The sequence below is a fragment of the Camelus ferus genome, chromosome 9, assembly GCF_009834535.1.
Source record: "Camelus ferus isolate YT-003-E chromosome 9, BCGSAC_Cfer_1.0, whole genome shotgun sequence".
Classification (NCBI taxonomy): Eukaryota; Metazoa; Chordata; class Mammalia; order Artiodactyla; family Camelidae; genus Camelus; species Camelus ferus.
This window is the reverse complement of record NC_045704.1, coordinates 60,155,499-60,173,392: the sequence shown is the minus strand read 5'-3', so window position 1 is coordinate 60,173,392 and position 17,894 is coordinate 60,155,499. Positions and strand designations below refer to the sequence as shown.

At 48.2% G+C, this 17,894-nt stretch overlaps 1 protein-coding gene across 3 annotated transcripts in view; it reads right to left on the bottom strand.

Annotated features, from left to right (window-relative positions):
- IGSF3 (immunoglobulin superfamily member 3) overlaps nucleotides 1-14,493 on the bottom strand; it is a 97,003-nt gene extending 82,510 nt beyond the window's left edge. For 2 of the 3 annotated variants that reach the window (XM_032486958.1, XM_032486960.1), the window contains exons 1-2: nucleotides 14,357-14,493; nucleotides 13,004-13,678 (exon numbers count right to left, since the gene is read on the bottom strand). In XM_032486958.1, coding sequence (XP_032342849.1) covers nucleotides 13,004-13,046 — 43 coding nt within the window. In that variant the 5' untranslated portion in view covers nucleotides 13,047-13,678; nucleotides 14,357-14,493. Of the gene's footprint in view, nucleotides 1-13,003; nucleotides 13,679-14,095; nucleotides 14,237-14,356 lie in introns of those variants that run through there. The other variant, XM_032486959.1, reaches the window with a different exon arrangement.
- Nucleotides 14,494-17,894: the final 3,401 nt, after the last annotated feature.

The window sequence follows — 17,894 nt, the reverse complement described above, 5'->3', positions numbered from 1 at the left end:
GTTGAATGCAACCACTCTAAGAACTCACTGATGACGACAAGCATTCAACACTCAAGACGTATCTGACTGAGCGACTATTAGGCTGAACCACATGATATTGCTGATATCCGAACCTTTTTTGACCTACAAACACAGCAACATTACGCAGTTCAACTTAACATTCACCTGCGCCAGGCAACAGGCTAAGGAGGGGCTTGGGACCTGGCCAACTACACAGCCATAATCCCTGTCCTGGTGGAACGTACAGTCTAGTGCATTAAATCATTAATTAAAAGGTAATCTCAGTTTTAAAAAAAAAGGAAAAAGAGTAATACACAGTCTAGCTTCGCCACTATCATTGACTGTATGTATATTTATTTGTTTGCTGCTTGAATTCTTTGCTAGCCCGTAAACCACACCAGGATGATGGCTGTGTCCCCCCACATAACACACACATACCTGTTAAACTTACTAATTCACATCACAGTAGACAAGTGCAGGTTTGTAGAAGCAATTGGCAAAGTGATCTAACCAATCTTGGGAGGTACCGATCAGGGACCTCACTAACTTGGAATTTCTCATATTGCTGATAAGGCTGAATTAGCTCCTCACAAAACAGGTCTTTATACCACATATAAACTATCAGCAGCATACAGGCATGGGGTTTCACAGGGACTATTTGAAATACTTAAGAGAACAAACTGTTCTCCAGCACAATCTACTATTTCAGAAACGCCATTTACATAAACAATCGGTACGCTAATTGCAAATCATTCTTATTTCTCTCCTAAAGCAGGATCCCCCAAGGACCTTTATTAGGCCTTCTATTAGCCCAGTTTGAGTTACAGTATTTACTTAAAAGTACTAACAGTGAAGTTCTTGAGAAATATTTCGTAACTCAGACATTTTACTAATTCAAACTAATCCTCATTAGTCTACACTGTCAGTGATTTCACTGTCCTATTAAGAGAAAGTACAGAAAGGCTGCACTTAGAGTAACAGTCACCGAATTCTTTTGCAGGACACGTCTGGTAGCAAGAGCTAGTGCCAACATCAGAAAGCGGGTGGAAAAAAAAATAATAAAGAAATGACCATTTGAAGAGCAGCAGGAATCCAGTTCAATCCAATAAACGACACATTTACCAAGCCACATTCAAATTACAAGCAAAGTACATGAAAACTTTAGATCCAGCGCCCCTGATCTTTTGATAGAATTTAGTGAAAAATGTCCGTGAACACCACTAACCAGCAAGCCTCTTATCTATTCTGCAGCATCTCTGTGAGAGACAGCCCTGGACACACTGCACAGTCGTCAGTGAGCTCGGCCAGCATCTTCACGCGTGCTCGGCCTGTCACTGTTCGCTGTACCAGCACAGATATTTAGTAAAACACTGGTCACATTCACAGATCGTCTTGAACTCTCCTGACATGGCAAATGCTCAGCAGGCCCTGTCCCCATGCCAAAGGCAAACAAAAGCCTGTCGCCAGCATGGAGGACACCCGGTCTCTCCAAGGAATGCCAAAGTCCTTGTCCAGCCTCCTTTGCAGAACCTCACCCGTCTCCGGGATGCAGGCAGGATGATCGGGGGCTAGCGGAGATTACGCTGTGAATGTCTTAAGAGATTAGTTACTTAAAATCCTCCACATGACTTCAGTCATCCGCGTTACAGATGACAGAGGGAAAGCCTACTTGATTAAAGCTGCAAGCCTCTACATTTGAAAAAGGGAAAATATGCAGAAGAAAACAAGAGTCAGATTACTGATGGGCACAGCACCAGCTCCAGGACATCAGGGGCTGCTGAATAAATTATGACCAGGAAGCACATTCAGTAGTCACAGACCCCGCCGCCCTTGCCGCCCTCAGTTACTTACTTTCCCTCAAAGCACAGACTGAATCTGGCCCTGTCCTCAAACACGGCCTGGCTCTCCCTAAATTCCAAATATGGGAAATTACAGCTCTTCTGTGGTGGGGTAAGAGTGGGAAGGCCAATGTTTGTACTGTGTAACGTTTTAATTAAAACAAAGACGACGTACCCCAGAGTCTCTCTTCTGCTGGGAGAGATTTCCAGGCCTCCTTCCACGCTCTCCCCACTCAGGCCACCAGTCTTTTCCTCACTTGCAGCCTAATTCTCCTTTAAAATAAGGAGATCATGCATAAGATCTGCAAAGAATCTTCTAAAATAGATTCAAGTCTAGAGGCACATCAGTTTTCAATCTAGTTTCTCCCTTCTGGAAGTCCAGTGCTGGGGGCTGGGCGGAGGGGTGGACTGGATTTGAATACACTCGCGGGAGAGAAAGAGGCCACGGATGCTGCTTCTCCCAGCCGAGAGGTGCGGGGCCACCCAGCTAAAAGCCATCACCCATCCTGATGGAGGGAAGGAGAAAGACCCTGGCTGGAGCTCCGACGTGATCTTGCTTTTTTGTAATGCAACACCAGGACACAGACTGCAAAACTGTTCCGCCAGCTACCTCTCTGGAGTGAAACATCAGAAGACCTTAAGAGACTGCTTAGCAAATCATCTCTAAACAGTGTCACTGAGGGTTGTCTGGTTTGGGGATGAGCCGAGGACAAATCTATCTGCGCAATCACTCCTCTAACAAACTAACAGATGTGTCCACCTGTGAAGCAGAATCTCCAAGAGACCACCCGTCTCCAAACCACTCCAAACACAAAACCACTACAGAACAAAACCGATGAGGAAAACCAGAAAGGCCTCGGAGCAGAGCTGCTTGTGGGGAGGAGGATGGTCCTCTGCACAGGCTCCGGGGAGAAGCCGCCACCTACTCTGAGGCCAAGACAATTTCTATCAGGCACAGTTTACAACCTACCTGGGATGTGCAGACTTAGGAGACTGCAGGGGAGTGGGGAGAAACACCAGGGACAAGTGAGAGGAGCACAGATCAGTGCTTCCCAGGCTTAACCCCAGGTCAGGGGAGGGCACTCAGCAAGGCGCAGTCCTGGAAGAGTCTCCCCTCACCCCTGCACCGCCCCCACCTCTCTAGCTGAGCTGGCAGAGCAGCTTCCGGGGAAACAGGTCCAACAGTGTTGACAGCCCTGGGCTACCCCCACAGCCTCCCGTCCCTGGGCTCTGGGGAGGAGTCAAGGGACGCCTAGTACAAGGTGTGGGAGACAACCAACCTTAGCACCACCTCGTCCCCAGCATGGGGGTCCTCGGGAGAAAGCTCGGTAGGGATGCTGCCTCCTGTCTGATGGGAAAGTACGTGACTGTTCCATTTCTCTTTTGTTCTGACTTCCTAGAAATTCAAAGCTGAGTGTGAAAGTCCCAATTCCCATACAATATCCCCAACAGCTAAGAAGGACATTCCACATATTCAGGACGCATATCCAGCACATTTGCATATTTTCAAAAGAAAGAATTTGCCCTACCTCTCCCCAGCCCCAATCTCCCGCCATTCAGTATCCATCTCTTACTCCTAAAGGGCCCTTTATCACGGCTGCCCAAGAAGAGTTGAGAACAAAACAGGAAGAGAAGATTTAAGTAATAGCAAGAACAAAGACCTACCTTAGGAATAGAAAAGAGCTCCCCAAGGTCAAGAGTGTTTTTAATTAATCTTTCTATTTGTTAAAGATGAAAAATACGTATCGAGTGACTACTTAAAAAGTTCATCGTGATTTTACATTTTAGTTCTTGGTATTTGAGATAACAGAACATTGAGAGCTTGTGGCGGGCACTCAAATATTTGTTGAAGGAAGGAGCGGATGAAAAGTCTTTTCAGGAAAGCACTGAAGAGCGGTTTCGGGATAGGTGGTAGCAGGTCAAATCCTGATGCTTAAGAAGGGTTGGCTGTGATAGATGGATCCAACAACCATCCCTCCAAAATAGCAACGATTTTAAAAATCGGGTCCAAAGGTGAACCGTCCAAGAAACTTGCTTTTGCTCCTGGGGCTTTAAAGAAAGTCAGACCAGTGAACCTGAGAAGTAACCCAACACTTTGAAATGATAATCTTTTTACAGCAATAGCTGCTCCTGCAGGGCTAAAGAAAAAAACGTTCTCTTCTTTTGCGTTAAGGTCCTGAATGTCTGGTAGCCAATAACCTTAAAGGTTACTCTAGTCCAGTTCATTCTAAATGAAAGAACCATTTGGGAGTTGACACTGCAGGAAAATTTCTCACTTTTTTCCTACTCTATGAACAAATAAGAACAGCTGATTGAAATGGACACAGAATCCAGTATTCACAAGTGTCCTCTTAAAAGTTGTAAATAGGCTTCATTTTAATTCAACGTAATTTCAAAATTATAATTAAGATAGTCAATAAAACATGTGTGTGCTTAATTTGCTACATTTATGTGTTTCTGGAGAAAATATTCAGAATAAACAAGTCAATTATTTTTATTAAACACCTTAAAAGTCAAGGGATAGTGTTTTTGTTATGACTCTTGCTCTTGATTCAGCAAGACACAGACTCCGTTACACAGCTACAGAACGAGGCTCGCTACTCCCCAATGATTTCACAAATTACAGCTTCAACTAGCTATAAAATAGCCAAATCAGTTCTGATACGGCCATAAAATTAAGACTGAAAAAAAGTGGCATAAATCACCCCTTTAAAACCAGGTTGTTGAACAATATGTTCTGTATGATGCCATTTATGTCAAAAAGCCTATATTTGTGTGTGTGCATAGAAATTATAAAAAAACAGCCTGGAAGAACATAGTGTGTCAAACTGTAAAGAACATATTTCAGACTCAGTAAAGGGCACGAGACAGAGAGGGGAAATTTCACATTTTACTTTCTGTCTCTACTGTTTGGGTTTTTACAACAGAACGATTAATATTCACATGTCACTTCCGTCCAAAAATTAAAATTAAAAAAAAGGCAAAGAAATATGAGCTATGTTGTGAAACTCAAACCAAGAGCTCATCACCTTTCTTTTATATAGCACTCTACCCTGAAGCACTTTATTTGCTGTTTTAAATTATGACTTAAATCTTCAGTTGAAAATCGAGATTTAACTGATGGGGGTGTTACCTCTAAGAGGTTATGAAATTTCATTCTCTGGAAGTCTTTAGGTGGGGAGGGAAGAGCGGGCAGGGGAGCAGGTTGTACCTGGCCAAGACAGGGAAGTGTGGTTTGCCCTGCAGCACTGGATGGTTACTCACACACAGGCCTCCTGTTCGTCCTCCTCCTAAAAGTCCTTCCTAGGAAAGTCAAATCAAGGTTGCCAACGCAACCAAATAATGGGCAAACATCTCCTAGGTAAGTTACCCAAGCTCCTTAAGGCTCTCAAAGTAACACTTGGGGTGGGGAAGCTGGCCACCTTACAGGTTTCAAAAACACCTAGCAAGGACAGCATTTCCCCTGAGCTGCAGGTACAGGGCTAAGGGCTAAGGTACCTAATGGGTCAGGCTACGTGTGCCCTTTGGTCTCTGGCAACCCAGAGCACCAGAGTACATTTGCTTTAGAGCTGGACTGTATCACTGTGAGGGATCACACTGGTTATCACGTAAGAAAAAGAGAGTAACACTACTTAGTAAATGCTGCCTGTCTGGGAGACAGAAGATTTCAAATGTGTGGGGCTCCTGGAGGAAGGGGAGTTCATACTAAAAGGGGTCCCTGAGAAGGAGTCAGCAGCCCATCTCATGATACGGCTCCGTTACCCACACAACATGAGCAGGACCCAGTGCCTGAGAAGGTGATTGCAGAGTTCACCACGGAAAAGCAGGAGAGGATTGTCCTCCAGGGTCTCCGAAAATGGGTGTTACAAACAAAAGCAAAATTAAATACACAAAAATAACGCCAGTGAAGGCAATCCTGACTATATTCCACTACATCAAAGAATCATAATGGGAAAGAACACGCAGATAGGGTCAGATTTCTTCCCACTGTTTTAATAAAGGGAAGGTCTGAGGACCTGATAATTGATGGGAAGGGGTCCCCAACAAGAAGACTGGACACCAATCTCTCTAAGTTCACAGTGTTGTTAGAGGGTCTTTGTTCTGATGATTTGGGGGGAGGGTTTATTTATGTATTTTTAAATTATTAGTATTTTTTTTTTTTAAGTGGAGGTACTAGGATTGGGGCTGAATCCAGGACCTCGTGCATGCTAAGCACGCGCTCTACCACTGAGCTACACCCTTCCCCTGACAATGTTCTGATGGACACACAAAATCTCTTCCTTTGGAACAGAAACAGTTCCCCATCACTTCCACTCTGGACCCCCACCTCAGTAATGCCCCTGGCCACTTCTCCCAGTCGTCCTCCAGGATAGCCACCTACACCTCTCTGGTATCTTCCATCTGTCTCCAGCCCAAATACCTAGACCTCACACCAACCAACCACTCCATTTCTTCCCACCAGCACTTTTAGGGTCCTGGCCCACTGACACTCAGGCTTCTCCATCCCTGTAGAAGTCTTCTCAAAGCAGCATCTTGTACCCAGGTGTCCTCCACCACCTTATTCTACCATGACCTCACTCTCCTATTACTTAAAAAATGCCTAAAATTCCAGCCAGTCCAGAAGGCCTTTCCAGATTGACCATTGAGAGATACTCCAGTCCCATCCCTCTCCTGGACAGAGAATTTCCCTCACTCTTCCTGCTAAGCCAAAAACAGGAACGAACTTGCCTGACCTCTCCTTCCCCAAGGAGACACCTGTCCTCAGAGAGCACGTAGTATATCCCTGTCTCTCTGTCCACTTGCACCGTGATATACCATTTGTTTTACCCCGGGCCTTAGTTTATCATCTCCTAGAGGGCAGAAACGGGGTTGTGTTCAGCAAAGCCTGATCACCTGGATGAGGGTAATAGGGTATTCGGGTGAATTTCATTAGAGGGTTAATAGAGGGTTAGGCAGAAACTTTGCTTCAACTCTCATTATTATAAAGCCCATTATAAAGCTTTTAAAATACATCTGACCACTTCCCAGCCTGGGCAGACTTAATATAATTTAATCTTTGATTCAGAGTCTTGCAGTGCCTCCAGGCCCATCACTCTCCTCTGCTACTGTAATTACAGATGCGGAAGATGTAGAGACTGGGCTGATGGTGGCCTGGAAGACAATTTCTAGAATCAATCCTTGCTACTACATCTTGTTATTTCCACCTTTCTGAATGTGGAGTTCAGAAATAAAGACAAACTCTCATTTAATTGAGATTCCAGTTAAGGGAGGCCCACCACCATGGTCTTTGTAAAGTGCCTGCCACCATCCATGGCCCATAATTAGTCACTTAATAAAGGGTTCTTGATGAGGGAATTTGGCAACATGTGATTTTCTCCAAATATAAGCTTGATTTTGATGCAACTACTTATTTCTTTGACAATCAGGGGCATTCACAAGCAGGTGTCCTAAATTTCCTTAAATTAAAATCCAACCCTTTACGAGGAATAGCTGTGCTCACTTTGAAGCAGCAAAGAAACAGGTGTCCAATCACAGCAAATGAGACACTCCCAAAGGAACCTAAAAATATTAATCAAGGAGCCATAATTCAAGATGCACAAGGCCAGGAACCATGGGAGGCCAGTAACTGAAGCCAATTCATCCAGTACGTCGGCAAGGGCTCAGTGGAAGTGGTCCGCCTGGGCTAAAGGGTCCTCAGTCCAAATCCCAAACTCATTACGGTCCACAAGTTCTCTGTGTCAGGCATCATCCCACATCAATTGGTCCCTAAAACCACTGACAGTCATTTTTCCAATCCCCAAAGGGCCACTCTGCCACCTCTATGACTGCTGACTCCTCTGCATAAGAACGCCTTCCCCATCTAAACCCCGCCCATCTTTGAAAGCCCAGCCCAGTCCTCACCACAGTGTCTTTCCTAACAACCAATGATTACACTGAACTTTACTTTGAACTTCACAGGGGACCGTAGACAGAATTCTGAATGTATGTGAACTCAAATGGGGAAAAGAAAAATTACATTTTTATTTTCACTAACCTGATGTAGGCAAGCATCGTGGTAATGTTTCCAGGACCTGTGACTCTGTCACAATAGAAATCACACATATTTTTGTATCACACCACAGTTGATGCAGATACCACAAAATATCATTTTCACCCTTCACTACACCAAAATTATATAACTGTTCAACCTCCTGTTTGATCTTGTTATTTAATGTGTTATTAAAGAAGCATACTGCTAAGTCATAAATTTGTTTAATATTTTGATGGCAGTATTTCAATATAATTGATTTTCTTTGTCATCCTGTGTATTTTTATCTATGCATTTGAGAATGTTATCCTAAGAAGGGGTCCACAGACTTCACCAGACTGCAAAAAGGATCCATGGCACAGCAAAGGTTAAGAGCCCCTGCTTGGTGGAGTAAAACTGTAAGCTCTAAAGCCAGACAAAATTGGATTCAAATCCAGGCTCTGCCAATTTCTAGCTCTCTTCCTTTGAGCAAAATGATTTAAACTCCCTGAGCCTTAAATTTTCTCATCTTGATCAAGGGAGCCAATAAAAGAAACAAAACCTACCTTGTGAAGCCATTCATTCATTGAAAAATTAACTGAACACCTATTTTGTGCCAGGCACAAGGCTCAGCTCTCTGGCTACAATACAAACGTGACAGAGATGGCCCCTAAGCCTTCATACAGGTCATGCTATATGATATAAAGGGTGTAGCAGTGACTGGCACATAAACAGCCCATAAACACTATATAGCACTATCTTCCAACAAGGCTTCTGAGTGGCTGGGGACTGGGCCTCATACTCAGAGTGGGCAATTCGTTAGATTTAAACAAACGCAGGATTTGAGCTAAATGTCCTGCCTTCCAAACTATTCTGCACTTACTAATTTTGTGACTGTGCCAGAGAGCATTAGCTGTCCCCCCAAAATCTGCTCTCTCCTTCTCCTACAATAATAGAACCTCAGTTTTTGGCTGGACACTTAGAATTAAGGATGATTTTTCCCAGCCTCCCTTGCAGCAAAGTAGAGTCACGTGATCAAGTTCTAACAAATGAGGATGTCAGCAGAAGGGATGTGTGCAATTGCAGGCAGTGTCCTTAAGAAGGCGTGCCCTTCACCAACCCGTTCCTCCTCCCTATGGTTGAGGCAAGCACAGCCATGCTGGACCATGAGATGACCTTGGGAGTGGAGGCATGCACAGGGAACAAGATAGAAGGAGCCTGGGTTCCTACCCCTGTGGAGCATCATTTCAAGCTGGTACAGTCATCTGCCTCAGGCAAGTTGCTTAACTTCCCTGGACCTCAACATCCCCATCTACAAAAAGATGCTAATATAAGGTATCCACCTGGCAAGGTTGTTTGAGGACCTAATGAGATAGGACTTGCTTCATGGTAAAGGCTAGAGTTATAAAAGGTGGTAGCACTACTGTTCTTCTCTTGCTGCAATGAAAAAGTTAGGGGATTGGGACACCTTAATGCAGCCTTGGGTGCCCACAGGTGGCTCAATGATTCACACAGCTGAAAGGCATCTTAGCTAGACTAGTCCTGACAAGAACACCCTTCTCCAGCACCCTTGTCAAATGGTCCCCAGGAAAGGAAAGGGCCCTGCCTCTGGTGCAACTGTTTGGGACAGTGGTGTCCGTTCATCCAAAAATCACGATCCTCAAACTTTTCCATCAGAACCCTTCCTCCAGGTGCCCCCAGCCACTTCGCTTCTCTCCTTTGCCTCCTCCTTCTCCTCTGCCTTTGATCACCCCAGCCCTGCCTCTGAGCTCACTCCCACCAGAACATCAAAGTTCCTTTCGATCTCTTTTGGAAGCACCCTCTGGCTTCTCCCCTAAGAAGCCTTCCCAAACTCCCGGGAGGTAAGTGATTGCTTCCTCAGTACCATCCTATTCAAACAAGAGGCTTTTCAAACTCTAGAAATGAAATTCTCTCCCACGGGAGAAGAACACAAATGACCAGGAGCCGTGTACCAGTTCTCTGTGTTGATCCAGGGATGTCCCAATCTCCTACCTGTTTCATTGCTAACACTTCTGAAGCTATTTTGTCTTATTGGCAACATCAGTCTATGTTGGTCGAGGAGGTATAACTCTTCCCGGGTGTACAAAATCAAAATTTGCTTTATGCGCCTAAAGCTTCTATTAATCTTTCCTGATTATTCCCACCCTGTTCTTGCAGACACAAATCCTATTCTGTCTCTCCCACATGGTTGTCAGCTTTCCATGTCTCCGGCAGTCACCCAGGCTGCTCCCAGGCACAGGCACCCTCTCCTCATCCCCCTGCTTCATACTCAGGCCACATCCACACCAGCCGCTACTCCCTCTCAAGTACTGCCCCTCTGCCTCCCCCCGCTCTCCACAGTGGGGACTTTACTACCCTCATGGCTCAACCTGGCCCACACCTAGGATGGCTTTAGAACTGGAAAGAGGGTGGCCTTGGCAGCCAATGGATCCCTAGATGGGTGGGGCACCCAGAGCTGCAACAAGAAGAAACAAGACACAGTGGTCAAGAGGGCAGGAATTGGTACCCAGACAGGCAGAAAAGGAGGAACATGACCCAAATTCTAGACGTAGGCAAAGGAAGGGGACAGAAAGTCCAGGGCTAATGATGTCATGTTAAGGGAGTCACAGCCTCTTGGAGATTTACCCTGTATACCCCTCACCTTCAGTCACAGGGTTTTCTAACTCCAATTCCCATTTTCGGAAGCTGGGAGCACCAGTATCAGTCTTGCCTTACAGAGCACTTAGCCTGATCCTACTTTTGACAAACCAAATTTTATTCCGAGTGTGTGACCCACAGAGGCACAAAACCCTGGGAGTCTTTGCTGTTTTAAATTCCTATTACACATTCCTTTTCATTACACAGCAAGAATGCTGCTGCATGAATCAGACCACACCAGACTGCCAGCAGAGAGCAAGACCCCAACACGGGTTTGGTTCCCTCCCTGAAGACCTTCTGGTCTCCAAGGTTAAGCAAGTGGTACCAAGGCCCCCTCCCCACCATGCTGGGAGTCATCAAGTGATGAGAAAAGATGACAGTTCACCAGTGGGGCTCGAAGCACCAGGCATGTCCCCAGTTCTAAACCTTCCCACTCTCACCCACATTGGGTCTTCGGCCACTGTTCCCCTTCAGTGCCACCGTGACACTCACTTTCCTCCATGGCACCTGTTTATACTTGAGGCTGGGAGCGAAGGCGGGATAACAGAGCCCAGGGAGAGGGCCCAAGCTCCACTCCATAGGGGGGCCCAGAGGGTGGACAGCAGGGGTACCAGCGGGCAGCCTCACATTTCTGGAGCATCCAGAAGAAACAAAAGGCACAAATGTCACATTTCCTTGTTTTCCCATTGGTGGTTCCTTCTCCTGCCCTGGGCCCCACCCTACGACTCAGCTCAGTCCTCTTTCCAGCCTTAGCCACACCACCCAGCCCATACCCAAGCCTCCTGGAGGGCCTTCCTTGTTTGTCCTTTTGAATCCACATGAATCACTAATTACTGATTTAAACCCAGACACTAAGTGAATGACAAATACCAATACAATATTTAGGACTGGCAAACAGAGAGCTACCTGCCTTTCTGGCTCTGCCTGAGCACAAAGGAGACAGGGAGACGTAGAATCCTAACCCACACCTGGGCAGAACATTGACTGAACTTGCTGCCAGACTGGATGTCCGTGTGAGTGGTGGGGAGGGGAGGGCTGGCAGTGATGAACTCACACACTCTCTCTAACTCACTACACAGTGGAGTTACCTAGCAGAGATAAGAGACTGTTGCCTGGCTCATCTTCTGGAAGATTCTGGTTTAATTAGCCTAGGATTGCTGCCTGAGCACTGGGGTTTTTAATGCTCCCCCAGTGATTCCAACATGCACCCAAGTTTGAGAATGACTGATGGACATTTATCCTGTGTTCCAGACACTTTACAAAGTCGTCAGGACCTTTAGAACACCTTATAGCCTTGAATTGCAAAGTAAGCCTGTAGAGCTATCATTGCATTTTACTGAGGTTCAGGTGTCAATCATGGTGAGGCTCAGATTCAAACTCAGGCTCCTCAACTCCAAAGTCCACTCTCTTTCCACCCATTTGTAAACTCTTGCAAGGGCAAAGACAATGTGTGAAAGCAATCTCCACTGCCAGCAGGTCACAAATAAATTCCATAAATGCTAGACACCTAGATCTGGAAATATATGCAAACACCGCAGGCAGGAGTGATGACCTCTTCTGAACGCAGGGGCCCGAGCGCTACCAAGGGGGCAGGGGGTGTGCTCCTGTGTGAGGTCTAAGGCGAAGGAGAGAGATGATGCATCAGATCCTGGCCGGGGAGCTTATCCTAGACCCAAGAAGAGTCCCAAGGTACCATATTGAAGACGGCACTCAGTGGCATGGGAAGTATTGTTGAATCTGAGAATGAACAAGTGTTGGGCAAACGGGTGCCTCTTCAATGGGAGAGAATCCTTAAGAGAGGTGTCAATGGCCATCTTGCAGGCCACAGTTTCTCCGTCCAACTCTAAGCATTGTGACCTTCTGTGGGGGCACACAAACCCCACCTAGCACAACCCTCAATTCCTCCAGTCTCTCTTCCTTCCAGAACTATGATCTGAGCCTCCTGGGCAAGGGGACACATGACTAGACCCTCAAACATTTGTAGTCTACAGATCACTTGGGTCGGGCAAAGCATCCCCCTCAACCCCTCTTCCACCTGCGCCCACTTCCCCCTCAAAAAAAAAAAAAAAATAGCACCGTCTTTATCACCAAACCAACTTTCCGACAGGGTGGGAATAATGTCATCACTTTGGATTAGAAATTAACGTGGACCAAGAAAGAAGTGAAGACATTGAAGCACCATGTTTATAAAATACCAGAAACCAGCCCAAGGTCCACTCGTAGTCCCTAAGCTGCTGTAGACAGGGAGCCCTGACCCCGAGGCCCCGGACAAACACTAAGGACAGCAAATGTCCCTTCTTAAAGACAACAAACAGTATGCTACCGTCCCTCCTGGGTCAGAAACGGGGCTCTGGGTACTCTACGCCAACCCATGACACACACTGCCGCCTCCCAGCGTCCCCTAAAGCCGAGTGTTGCTGGAATGAGCCACAAGGAATTACAGGAGCCAACAGCAGGTTAAACTTTCACATCGATCGCACTGATAAGCAGCGCCACTTACCCAGCACAGCCAGACAGCTCAGCACCGGGAAAAAGCACTTCATGTCGGCAGCCGAGAGGAGACACAACACAGGCCGCTTCCTCTTCTCCCAGCACTTAATCGCTCATTTCTGGCAATTCACTGATAGCTCCAGAGGGCAGTTTTGGAAACAGAAGTTAATTCAGTAACGGAGCACCAGTTAAAGAGCCGAGCTCAGCAGGAGGGGGTGGGGGGACGGGCGGCGGGGGGCAAGTCTTACACTCCCCTATGATAAAGGAAGGGTCCAGAACAATTCGGAAGGCGCTCTAGGCTCCTGCCACATCCTCGGTCTGGCGGTCTCCACTGGAATTGTAGATTGCGGTGGATTAATTCTCCAGGAAAAGGAAAAAAGCGTCTGAGAAAATCCTTTCATCCACTGATTATACAGAAATGTCCTTGGCTTCTCAGTGAAGGTGTCTGTAATCTCCCTCATTCGGAGTCCCCCAAACGGAACAGGGCAGGTTTTGTCAAAACCTTTGACAGCCAAATCTCCCAGGCTGGCGTCGACTGCTGGGGGTCTCTTCATCAAAAAGTCCGTCTGGGTCCATGATGGTGGGACACGGGGCTGTCACCTGCCCCAGACCTGTCCGCAACACACGAAGCAAGTCTGCGTTCGCTGGGCAGCCCTTGAAGCAGTCCCACAATGCCAGCGGATTTCTAAAACAAACACAACAGAGATTTATCAAAGGCAAACACGGCAGCGGCGAAACCGAGAGGGGCTGAGCGCTGAGCGGGTCCGGACACCTGGGTCCCGGTCCCGGACCAGGACGGTCAGCCTCTGTGGTCTGACCTTGGCCAAGTGGCTACCTCTGCCTCCACCTCAGTTTCCCCGCCCAGAGCAGGGCAACGGCAGGAAGCCCGACTGCTCCTGAAAGACTTTCACCAAATGCTTCACTCCTGGGAATTCTCTCCGCCTCCGAGCCCCGGCGCCGCGGGCAGCCCCACCCTCCGCGGGGGCAAATCGGGAAGGGGCTCCGAGGTGGGGCCGCCACTCCCGGGTCCACCCCCGGCCTCCGCCCCAAACGTGGGAGAGCGGCGCGCGCCGCGTCCCAGGTGGCCCCGCTATTGTTTTACCTTCCCGGGTGTTTATTTTTCGCTGATTGGAAAGAAAAGAGGAGAAAGAAGGGAGCCCGGGGCTCCGCTTTCGTCGCCGGGGCGCGCTCGCCGCACGCCGGATCGGCCAGGAGACAAGGTCTGGGGCCGACCCCGGAGCGGAGCCGGCGCCGGGCCCACCGCCGCGCCGCTCGCCGCCCTGCTCCGGGCTCCGGCTCCACTCGCTGCCGCCCCTCGCTGCCGCCCCTCCCCGCGCCGCCCGCGCGCCCACCGGATACCGACCTCGCCGCCGGCCCTCTCCCTCTGCGCGTCCGTCCGTCCCGTCGGTCCGTCCGTCCCAGCGCACGCCTCAGGGGACGCGCCGCCTCCTCCCTCTGCTCTCGCAGCGGCACCAGCAGCCGCGCTCCGGCCCCTCCCGAGTCCCCGCCCCCTCCGACCGGCCCGCGGCACCCGGGCGAGGCGAGCGCGGGGCGAGGGCGGTGCCCTCGGAGAGAGGCACCGCCCCCGGGCCCTCCACTTCCCGCCCCGTCCCGCCCCCCACCCCGAGACGGCCGGCTGGGCAGGGGGCTGGGGGCCGGGCGAGGGGGCGGGCGGTGCCAGGTGCCGCGGGCGGCGCCCCGCCCGCACCTGCCTGAGGCAAGGGCCACCAGAGGACCTGGGCACCGCTGGCGTGAGGGCCGGGCCGCGCCGAAAGTTAACCTGGGGGTTCACGAGCAGACAGCCCGGCCGCCGCCTGAATGCACAGGCCCTTCCCGAAGCCCAGCAAAGGACTCCGGAGCCTGGAAGAGGGCGGCCTGGGAGCGCGTCCTCTCCGGGAAACAAAAACAAAGGCCTTTGCGCGAGGCTTGCATCTGTTCAGACAGTGGAACCCCACATTGCGCTTCACTCTGAGACAGGATTTCCTAGACGGGGAAACAGTCTGGGTTCTAACCCGGGTTCCTCCACTTCCCCGCTGCCGACCTTGGCCAAATTACTTAATATCTCTGTGTCCGTTTCCCCACCTGTTATATACGGAAACGGCCTACACTTAATAGGGTTACATGAGATGTCCATGACACACTGTAAAACACGTAGGATGGCGCCTGCCACATCTGAGGCACTCGGTAAATGTAAGCTATGATTATTTTATGAGGAGCAGTCCTATCTAAGCAAATGCATTTTCATTCATTCAATACTTGTCCAACACACACACGTGCTGGGTGAGCACGGAAGCACAAGGTGACTGAGGTAGAAAAGGACAGCCCTGCCCTCCCAGAGCCTGCAGTCTACTAAGGAGACAATAAAATAGGTATGGAGAGAAAAGAACAGGGTTGAGGTAATACATTCTAGGCCCTGGACCCTGTGTTCCTGGGTCAGGACGTGAGGATGAGGGGGGTTTGGTCAGGGCAGGGCAGGGGCAGGGAAGGCTTCTCAGAGGAAACGAAACCTGGGTAGAATCCAAAGGAGCAAAAGGAAGCACCAGAGGAAGATCAAGGAGGGAGGAGAGGACTCGCAGGCCCTGGAATCAGTCTCCTCAAAGGCCCAGAGGGAAGAAAAAGGGTGGCCCAGTTAGAGGACCAGAATCCTCTGTTGGGCCCAAATTCATCTGTAAGAAAGAAGTGGCAGGAAATGAGCAGAGAAGAAATCAGTTGTCAGAACCTGGAGGGCTCTGTATGCTGTGTAAAGGGTTTGGACTTTAGCCCCTGCAGATTCTGAGTAAAATAGTATTGTTATCAGATATGCATTCTTAGAAAGAACGCTCTGGCCTCCGTGTGGAGGACGGATGGGCGGGGAGTTCTACAGGAGGCTACAGGGTGTTGCTAAACGTCCAGACAGGAGATGATGGTGACCAGGACCCCAGGAGTAGCAACAGGGAGAGGAATGAGCGGGTCAGGAGTCAGGCTCTGGAGAACGCCAGGCTGAGGATGAGGAATGGGGCAGAAAAACCAGGGCAACCTCAGCAACTGAGATCAGAATACAAAGGATCAGGCTGGGTGTATTGAGTTTGAGATGCTCAAGAGATATATAAATGAAGATGTCCCAAAAATAATTGGGGTGAGAGTGGGAGGTAGAATGGAGTTCAGAACTCAGAAAAGGGCTGTGGGTTTGTAAGGTATTTTTCACCTATTGGACAGTGTGACAGTAAAAGGATTTAGTAAAGAAATAGACTGATAATTCACTCGTGAAAAAAAAAAGTTAATACCCCTCCCAGGAAGCAAAGAAATACAGGACATGCTCCGGGGGTGCAAAACTAACAAAGGGTCTTATCTGCCCTCACCCCTCTCCCTTGGTTGTAAATTCCTTGTGGGCAGGATCTGCCCTTTAATTATCATTTATTCCAAACAACTCTTGGCGTTGTGATCTGCGTACAGTAATTACACTATAAATACTTCAACTGAATGGAATTAAATTAAATATTTATCACGTCTGCCAAGTATTGTATTGAAAATCTCTTCTTGGGTTTTTTTTTTTTTTTTAATTGAAGTACAGTAAATTACAATGTGTCAATTTCTGGTGCACAGCACAATGTCCCAGTCATGCATATACATACGTATATTCGTTTTCATATTTTTTTCATTAAAGGTGACTACAAAACACCAAACATAGTTTCCTGTGCTATACAAAAGAAACTTTTTTTAAATCTATTTTTATATATAGTGGCTAACATTTGTGAATCTCAGACTCCCAAATTTATCCCTTCCCACCCACTTTCTCCGGTAACCATAAGATTGTTTACTAAGTCTGTGAGTCTGTTTCTGTTTTGTAAATGAGTTCATAGTGTTAAATATTACCTCTTTTCCCCTACTGATACTAGCCTCTCCCACTTCTTATCTGCTGACACCTCCAGTTATTTATTGACAAAGAAAAGTCTCTGCTCTCATGCTGCTTATATTCTTGTGGGAAACACAATGAAACAAGTAAATCTATGACACAGTGTGATACGTTCTGAGAAAAAGTGGCATAAGGGAATTAAAGGTGTATGGAGGGGAAGGGAGGGAGGTAAGGAGGGGGATTCTGCTCTAGGTAAGTGGCCAGGGAAGCACTTTCAAAGGGAGTGACATTTAAGCAGAGACCTGAATAGAAGGAGGGAGTAAGCTTTGGACATTTCTAGAGGAAGAGCCTTCCAAGCTTAGGGAACAGCAAGAAGAAAGCCCCTTAAGATGCTCTGAAAACAGAAGGTGTGATAGTGTGTCTGAAATGGCATGGAAGAGAAGGAGAGGGAGAAATGCTATCAGGGAGGTTGCAGAGGCCAAATCCTCGAGGACCTTGCAGGCCAGGGTGCAGTTTGGGTCACTCTGGCTGCAGGGGGCAAATAGAGCATGGGGAGGAGGCTGGAGGAGGGACACTGAAAAGGAGGCTTTTGTCATTGCACAGGTGAAAGATGACCACGGCTCAGACTAGGGTGGTAGAGATATGGGTTGTGAGAAATGGGTGGCTTCTGGAAGCATTTTGAAAGTAGATTCAATGGAATTTTCTGGAGACTTGGATATGGAGGGGGAGAGAAAGAGAAGAGTCAAGGAATCTCCCAGAAGATCCAGCCTGTAATGAAGCTCTCAGACCCCACCAAGTTCTGCCCAACACCTTCTCCAAGACCAGACTTCTGCCCAGGCTACTTCCTCCATCCTTGAACCCTGTACTCAATTATCCCTTCTCAACCTTCCCTACCTCCAACCACCTGGTCCCTTGGTATCCCTCTGGATGATCTGTCAACCCTGGACTTCCATCACCCGCCTCCCCCACCGCAAGATGTGATATGGCCAGTTCCCGCCTAGTGTCTTTCCAATTTCCACCGTCTAAGCTGTTCAAAGAACTGTGCTAACTCTAGGACAGGCAGAGTAAA